The sequence below is a fragment of the Crocodylus porosus genome, unplaced genomic scaffold, assembly GCF_001723895.1.
Source record: "Crocodylus porosus isolate Cpor-Errol unplaced genomic scaffold, CroPor_comp1, whole genome shotgun sequence".
NCBI classification, from domain to species: Eukaryota; Metazoa; Chordata; order Crocodylia; family Crocodylidae; genus Crocodylus; species Crocodylus porosus.
Window position 1 is genome coordinate 270,013 of NW_017728917.1, and position 9,172 is coordinate 279,184.

General features: G+C 44.8%; 1 protein-coding gene across 3 annotated transcripts in view; it reads left to right on the forward strand.

Moving 5' to 3' along the window:
• NR2C2 (nuclear receptor subfamily 2 group C member 2) overlaps nucleotides 1–9,172 on the forward strand; it is a 70,083-nt gene that overhangs the window by 37,196 nt on the left and 23,715 nt on the right. For all 3 annotated transcript variants that reach the window (XM_019536537.1, XM_019536539.1, XM_019536538.1), the window contains exons 4-8: nucleotides 1,143–1,245; nucleotides 2,671–2,850; nucleotides 3,900–4,047; nucleotides 7,032–7,125; nucleotides 8,778–8,911. In XM_019536537.1, the coding sequence (XP_019392082.1) occupies nucleotides 1,143–1,245; nucleotides 2,671–2,850; nucleotides 3,900–4,047; nucleotides 7,032–7,125; nucleotides 8,778–8,911 (659 nt within the window). The remainder of the gene's footprint in view (nucleotides 1–1,142; nucleotides 1,246–2,670; nucleotides 2,851–3,899; nucleotides 4,048–7,031; nucleotides 7,126–8,777; nucleotides 8,912–9,172) is intronic.

Consider the following 9,172-nt stretch of genomic DNA (forward strand, 5'->3'; position numbering starts at 1 on the left):
GGCTGGGGCTGGGGCAGGTGCTGCCCAACTGGGGCAGGGCGGGGCACAGGATGGAGTTGCAAGCAGCCCATCTTGAGGTGCAGGGAGGATGGGGGAGCGGCTCCTGCTGCTGCGCACACCCCTGCAGCAGGCATAGGGGGCATGTGCCCCCCGGATCTGTGTGCAGGGTGAGGATGGGCTGCCACTGCGGGCTGGGGCCAGGGGTGACACCAGACTTTTCCTGGCAGGGGTGGGGCTGTACTCAGGGCAGGTGGCAGCAGCGTTGCGGGGGCAGCTATGGGACCCCACCCTGTAGCCCCAGTCCCAGAGCTGCTGCCACTCACCCCGAACGCAGCCCCTCCCCCCCGCTAGGAAAAGCCCAGCACCACCCCTGGCTCCAGCCTGCCCTTGCCCTGTGCACAGGTCCAGGGGGTACACACCCCCTATGCCTTCCCCAGGGGTGCACGCAGCAGTGAGAGCTGCTTCCTTCCTCCCCACATCCCCCCAGATGAGCCACTTGCGGCTCTGCCCCACACTCCACCCCAGCTGGGTAGTGCCTGTCCCAGCCCCAGCCCGACTCCCTCCCTCACTATGGGGGCCTCCATCTGCACCCCCCCCCACACTCCTCTTCCCTCCCCTCTGCCCCTTAACCCCAACAGACTTGCCAGCTGGATGCTGCTCTCCAAGCTGCCAAGCTGGCTGTGTGATTGCTGCAGCTGCGCGCATGCACGTGGCACTTATCGGCAACATTATCGGCCACATCAGCCAAAAAAAGCCGATTGCCAATAATGTCAATTTTCCTTTTATTGGTATCGATACAATATAGACCAATGTATCAGTGCACCTCTACATCTCAGGATTACCTTTGCCTTTTTCATACCTGTTAACATGAATTATTCATAGTCATCTTAAGAATTCAGGTCATTCCAGTGCCCAACTAATGGTTTCCCAGTTTATATCAGAAACTCTTAATAGCTCCTAAATCGATGGCCTTGCACTTTAGACTGTTTTCTTTTATTGTATTCCCATTACTCTCACTTGTAAGGACATCCAGTTCTTCCTTTGTGTTATAGCTGTGTTATACGATCCCCCTTTATAGACAATGCTGCCCAACTTGGTATTATTAGCACACTCCTACTTTTTGTTTTGGCATTTTTTTTTAGATAGTGACAGACTCTGCTTCAGTGGAACGTTTGTTGGGTAAAACTGATGTTCAGCGGCCCCAGGTAGTAGAATATTGTGTGGTCTGTGGAGATAAAGCATCAGGTAAGCAAATATACTTTTGTGACATGAAATGTGTTGAGAAACTGGGGCAAAGATGAAGTGTATTGGCAATTGCTTGTATACTTTACAGAATTTCATTGTGTTTGATTATTGCTCTGAACAATCAAGTGACATGACGTGACATACTGACCACAACTGGAACAAGCTGTATTCAGCATCCTCTTAGTTAAACTCTGCTTGGTCCAGTAGTAGTCTGCTTGCTGATATTGGCAACATAACTTTTACTTCCTACCTGTTAACAGGAGTACAGTATGAGGGATACAAGTTTGCTTTCATTTTCATGGCTAGTTTCAGTTCATAGATTTGTTTTGGGGAGCCTACTCAACCCCTAGTAACACTAAAGCTTAGGAACTGACATAGCAGATCACTAGTCTATCTAGTTCAGTTTTTCAGTCTTTCAGAGTGCCCATTTGCTTCACAGGAAGGTCCAAGATCTTTCATAATAGAATAAATAGGCCATGGGGTTGAATATTTAACTTTATCAGTTAAAGGCTGGTTTGTGCCCTAAAGCAAGAAGGATTATTTTAGGCATGCAAGGAACAAATCTATATTTAAACTTCTCTGACATTTCCATTATAAGCCCTTATTTTCAGCCACATATAACTTTTTCATATTGTAACCATCTGACCTGAAATTTCCAAGGCTGGGGGACTGCCTCAAACATTTCAGGCTGGTCATCTAAAATTAGTGTACACTTCTGTCATCTAAAATTAGTGTACCCTTCTGATATAAATGTGTCTCAGTCCCCTAATTTGTAAAATGGGAACAGTAATACAGCATCACCTCATGGGAGTGATGTAAAGGCAAATTAATTAAAGTTTGTGGGGTAGCTAAGCAGTAATGTATTGCCATTGGCATATGGCATTTTTGTAAAAGCACTTGAGGGGTGCTACTTCCCATTTGCTTTTATATATTATTCTGTCTTAATGTAAGCCTGAGTCTTTGTTGGCATATAAATCTAAATACATAAAATAATAAAATGCTAAGCAACTAACCTATTAGAACATCAGTAATTCTTTACTCAAGGTATGGATGATAGTAAATTATGTACATATTGAATGATGAGGAGAAAATACATTTTCAGATAGCTCATTTGGTGAGCACTCTTCATCGTGTGCACTGTGAGTCAGAGGTCCTACATTGTATTGCACGCAATATAGTACATGAATCCTTGACTAGGTTGGGGACTGCCATTATGGAAACCCTTTAAAGCAAACAGACTAAACCTGAAGGGGCTTTTGCAAAAATAATCTCTGTGACATTAGACTGGAGTACTGTTGTCACTGAAGAAATCTACCATGCAATTTGCCAAAATACTTCACCTGCATAGAATAAGATGTTGACATTAAAAATATAAATTGTGTTCTTGGGATAAAAGACTTGTACGTTCATTCTGTTTTCCGTTAGGTCGTCACTATGGTGCTGTCAGTTGTGAGGGATGCAAAGGTTTCTTTAAAAGGAGTGTCAGGAAGAACTTGACCTACAGTTGTCGTAGCAACCAGGATTGTATCATCAATAAACACCATCGGAATCGTTGCCAGTTTTGTAGGCTTAAGAAATGCTTAGAAATGGGCATGAAAATGGAATGTGAGTATTCAGTACCCAGTGTGATGTCACGTACTCCAGGTAATGAATGCAGAGATTGCTGTAAACATTTTCAGCTCCTACTCTAACCATTTCCATGAAAAAACCTAATTCTAATACATCAGAAATGTTCCCTTGCATGCAAATGAAGAGGCATGTTCAGGCCAGAGCTTTTATTATCCCCGCTAGTTTAGCACTTCACATTTTTAAAGTGCTTTACAGACATTAGCTAATTCTTAAAACTCTTGTCAACTTGACTATTTTCACCAAATTGTATGCAAGAAACTGAAGCATCCTAATATTAAATGGCTTGCCCAAAGCCATACAGAAAATTAGAGGTAGGAGTTCCTGGTTGCTAGTCCATTCAGTGGTGGTATTCCAATATTGAAAGCATATACTACACCTGCTTTAAAATTGCTATATAAATGTTTCTGATCATCCGTGTCATTTTAAAGAAAAAGTGTGTTTTCCTCTACTTGAGAACTAGAGGCCTTTTTAAATCCTGGAGATATGTATTTAGGAGCCCACTAGCCCTGTTCCTTAATTGGGTGAAAATAATACATTATTTATAAATCATTTACAAATCCACTGTGACTTAGAAGCATACTGTCATATTCCAGGTGGCAGTGCAAAATTTCTCAGCTGAACTGGTCTGTTTTCAGTTTTCATTTCATTTTATTAGGTAGTTTTTAATAAAATGTTTGAGAAATACTATTTGCTCTGAATCTATATATTATTTCCTGAAAAATATGCTATGAGAATTCATCTTCCAGAATGCTTCACATAGTTAAATACAATGTGGTAGAAAACTATGATTCTGGCTCAGTAGACCACTTAAGTGCCACCATCTTCTGAGTGCCACTTAAGTGCCATCATGCTGAGATGTATTGCAAGAACAGGACCTAGGTCCCTTTAGCCATCTTACAGAATTTCCAGTATTGCGTTGACTTGAACTGAGCCAATACATGCTGAAATCCCATGTTAGGTATTAACAGGTTTTTAAAAAAATAGATGTATTATTTCCTTTCATATCTGTCTCTATTCTATCGTAGCGGTTCAGAGTGAAAGAAAACCTTTTGATGTGCAACGGGAGAAACCAACCAACTGTGCAGCCTCAACTGAAAAAATCTACATCAGGAAAGACTTAAGAAGCCCTCTAATAGCAACTCCAACATTTGTGGCAGATAAAGATGGGACACGGTAAGTGTTTGTACAATTAATCTGTTTAAGGCTCAGAGGGAAGCTCTTGCGAATTCCAATTAGCAATTAATGGACTTAGTTTCCCTTTTGGAGACAGTGGCAAGTGGACCCAATGGCCATGTCCAGATGAGCATGGCCATATAGTGTGTAGTGCTGCAGAAGCCCTTCCCCCAACCCCCGCACCTTGCAGTACAGGGTTGGTTTTTTTTTACTCCAGGAGATCCCAGGGTCAAAAAAGCCTACGCAGAAAAAAGTGGGGTGATGCACATGGAGGCAGTGTGTGCCAAAAAATTGGAGCCTGGCCAGCTGGAACCAGGCTTTCAGCTGCAGGAGCAATGCAGCTACAGGTTCCCTGGCCCCCAGGACCCTAGGTAAGGGCCACAGTTGCTGGCCGCAACTTCCCCTACCTTACCCAGGGTAACCTGCTGCACTCCAGAGGGCTCATGGCACAGGGCGCATTGTTCCCCAGGAACAAGTAGCAGCAATACAAGGTGTGCTGCTACTAGTTGTCCCCAGGGAGGCAAACATCTGCACTGGTCTGGACGCAGTCATTGGGTGCATTCAGACATGCAGATATGTGCAGTTTGTGGTGCCACAAACCTCTTTGCAGTGCCATAGACCACATGCCTGGAACATGAAAACATGCACCCCACTGCAGATTTTCAGCACAGGGGCAAAATTTGCCACTGGAAAATCCTGGCAGCAAAAAAAACCCCAGCAACAAACCCCAACAGAACAGCAACTCAAGGGAAAAAAGCAGCACAGCACATGCATTTGTAGTGTGTGCTGGAACAAGTGGAGGACTGGCAGTCCAGACCAATGCTCTAGCTTCTAGCCAGGCTCTGTGGTGCCGGATCTGTGCCCCTGCTGCACCAGGGCATCAGGAAATACTGCTGGGGCCACCCCAGGTGCTGGCAGGACATTTTGCTGCCTGCCAAAATGCACATGGAACGGCATGCAGTGGGGCACACAGCAGCAAATAATTTGTGCCACTGCTATTTGTGCCACTGCAAGCACACCCCACTGCCTGTGGGGAAGTGCCCAATGGAAGCAGTAGCTGGTGCAAAAAATATGGTCTCTTATTAAAACCTAGAATTGTAACTAACCTTTTCCCAGAATAGGCAATTTGTTTCTTTGGCTCATTTTTTTCCATACAATTGCCTCCATGTAACTGGGCACAGAAATTCATAGGGATATCATACTGATGGGCACTTTAGAATATACTGGCAAAAACAGGCAGGTAGAAAACAAGAATCTAGCTTAAAAGCCATATTTTGAAAGGTAGATTCAATTTGAGGACTTATTCTTTATATATGGGATTTTGTGGCCCACAACAAAAATATTTAGGTGCAGATAATTGTACAAATAATTTGAATGTCTCAAGAGTCTGAAAACCTAATCTTCCTGTAAACTTACTGTAAACAAAAAGGTGTGTAATTTTGGAGGCTGGAGTGGGAACCCCTTTGAAAATTTGCTGATAAATCGTTATGTTTATTGACACACATGCAAAGTCAAATGCATGTGTTTCTTTGATATTTCCTTGTTACCTATCTCTTACACCCCATAAACCGCATTGTAATTAGTAGCCATACAGGAATTATATGTTGTTTGTGTAGAACCTTAGGTTTGAATGACATAACATTGATGTATAATGCAAAGCAAGTCCCTGCCTCAGGGAGTTTACAGTCTCAATGTCAGGCCTCTGGACTATAAACTCCCTGAGGGCCCAAACCTATCATGCATTATTCATCTATATTGTATTATGCAGACATATGCTGCTATAAATATACTACTGACTCCAAAGCACTTTACAAAGGCACAAACTTAAGTTTGGCAAAAGGGGACTTTAGAACATTAGAAGAGGGGCTTAGTAAAAAGAAGAACAAGGCTTCAGTTAGTCAAGCAAATTTGTATAGCTAATAATGGCTTATTCTGTCAAAGTGCCAGAAGAAACCAATGTAAATGAGAAAAAAAATCAGCTTAAAATCAGCTTTTTGTAGCAGAATTATATTATTTCTTCTGCCACACCTTGATGTTACAATTCATAGGGAGGGTATCCCTAGGAGGCAGGACTGGATTTTGGCGTAGGCCCTTGCTGGGGCTGAGACCTCGTTCAGCCTTGGTGTACATTAGTCTAGCTGGGTTTCTTTTGCATGGGGTCAACCACACCAGAACCCCAGGCTTATGGACCCCAGCTTGCCCTTTAGGCTATGGGCCTCGTGGCTTCCTGATCACATCTCTCACAGGCCCTGGACTTGCACCCTCTCAGTCTTTGCTGCCAGGTATTCAGTCTTCTGGCATGCAACAGTCCTCACTCCAAAATGGTTGGGTTTCTGCTTCACATGGCCCACCAAGTTTCAGGCCCTGGGGTGCTCTGTATAGGATGCCCTTGCAGCACCTAGTAGCCTCAAATCCTCCCTTTACAGCCACCCCTGGCCATCCAGTTTAGATGTAAATCAAAAGCATGAGTATCCACTCCCAAAATAAAGCTTCACAAAACACAAGCTCCTCTGTCAGGGTCAATGTCACTCTGCAGTAGCACAAACACAGAGGTTCAAGGTACTTATTTCTTGTTGCTCACAGCACAGGTTTCCTTCCACCCTTGTGGGGCACAGGGTCCTTTCTGCTTAGGCAGTCCAGACTGGCTTCTCCCTGGAGCTCTGCCTCCTGCAGTTTCTACAGGAAGACTGCCCTATCTGGGCCGAGCCCTGGGCTTATGAGCCTTTGACCATCTACTTCTGCCCCAGGCCTGCCAATCACCGCCTGTATCTGGGGTGGGCAGCCATTTTATTTAAGGCATCTTTTTGCTATTTAGTCTGTTCAAGGGACTAAGTTGGCCAGTGGGCCCTGGGTTCCCTCCCTCTCTCAGTAATGAAGCAGGGCCCCTGTTACAAAAACTCAATTGATTTTCCTGTTCAAGAAATATATATATTTGTAGTTCATACACAATGTTATTCATTGTTAGAGTCTATGTTTCTGAACAGGTCAGCAGGTCTTCTTGATCCAGGAATGCTTGTGAATATTCAACAGCCTTTGATACGGGATGACGGTACTGTCCTCCTAGCTGCAGACTCCAAGGTAAAACTCCTTTTTCTTCATTACGAAACCCATATTTTTGTTTAATAAATTATTTTGGCTGGACGTTGGACAAAATTTTTCTTATCCTCAGCTGTCACAGAAGTTCCAGATCTCAGCTATCAGGGTTAGGCGAGACCCCCACAGCATCAAGGGAAGTACAATAAATACCTTCTTGTGCTGAGGAAAGGAGAGTGCTAGTTGAGCTGACTTTGGGGTCCACCCATTGATTCTTGCCCTAAGGAAGCAGGTGTAATGGAGATTGCTTCTGTCTCTCTGTAGCAAGTAGACTGAGATCATGATATATATTTACCAGATATATTTTATAATTACATGATATATTTTACTAGAATGATTTCTGTGGTTTAGGATAGATATGTTTAGAAAGTCTTTTCCATCATTAAATTAGCTGATTGAAGAGTACATGTCTTTTCTTGGCAGGCAGTAGCATGCCTGTATTTAGGTCAATAGCTGTAACTCGTTCACCATGCCATGTCTCACCAAGAGTAAGGATTAAAGGTTTCAGAAACTTAAAGACCATCCATAACTAGGGACCTACTGAATTTGTGATTTTTGCAAATTTCATGGAAATAACAAGATCAGGGATTGTCACCTATGTCCACAAAATCCATGGGGAAAAAAAACTTACTAAAATAAAATGCAGGCTCACTGGTCGGGAGCCAGTGGTCCTCACGACCTCTGTGGCCTAGCCACGCAGCCTGCTGAAGAAGTGGGGTGCGAGGACCACTGGCGCAAACCGGTAGAGCCACCCTGCCCCTTGCTGCTGGTTGGCTGAGAGGCCTGGCTGTCATGCGAAGCCTCCTAGCCAATCAGCATGAGGGGTGGAACCACACAACAAACAGTTCTTTTGGCCAAATAACAGAGAGGGGCAGGGCCACTGGGGCCTCTGAGCCAACCAGAGGCACTGGGAGGGCACCATGATAAACCCACAAAAATGACAGCCAGCCCTGCAGTCTGCCTGCAAAACCCAACTCCTGCCTCGTCAATGGCCGCATCCAAACAAGCGCAGACATTTGATATGTTATGCTGCAGACCTGCCTGTGGCACTATGCACTGCACATGCAGGCGTTCCCCACATTGCTACCTTTGGTCAAAAAAATCCACATCAGGGTCAAAAAAACCCCACACTGTGAAAAAGCAGGACAGCACACATGGCGGCAATGCATGCCACTCAAAACTGAAGCCTGGCTGGCTAGAGTCGCACGCCAGCTGCTGTCCAGGCTTCCTGCCATGGCTGCAGCCCCAGGAGGCCCTCAGGATCCCAGTTAAGGCTGCTGGGGCCAGCACAATTGTTGGCCCCATCCTCCCTACATCACCCTGGGTAACCTGCTGTGCACCAGAGCATGCGGGACATGGGCACCCCGCAGAGAGAAGTAACTGCACACAAGGTGTGGCATTGCTAACTGTCCCCAGAGAAACAAATGTCCATGTTCATCTGGACGCACCCAGTTTGGGTACATCCCTATCCATAACCAAATGTGGGTCACTGTTTTCTGTGAGTTTTCAGGAGAAATGAAAAAGTACAGGGTAATAGGAGAAGGAAATAAAGAGATTTTAAAAATGATGGGAAGATGTATTACGTACAGCATTTCACTTAGAATTTTGATCTGCTAAAACGGTTTCTTTCTTTGTAGGCTGAGACAAGCCAGGGTGCTTTAGGAACACTGGCAAATGTTGTAACTTCCCTTGCCAACCTCAGTGAGTCACTTAATAATGGGGACACTTCTGAAATCCAGCCAGAGGATCAATCTGCAAGTGAGATCACTAGGTATGAACTTGCAATGGCGGCTGATTTAGAAGCCACCCTTTATATTGTCTTCAATTATCCTTATTCATTGAACTAGCACAGGGTAGGCAACATTTTTTGACCCGAGTGCCAGAAAAAACCAATGCCTACCTTGGAAGGTGCTGGAGTGCCGGCATGCCAGAAAAACAAAACGAGGGCAGGGGGTACATGGCAGGATGCCCTGCTTGTGCCCCTTGTCCCCCCACCCAAAGTTCCTACCCTCCAGCCCTGCTGCCCCATGCC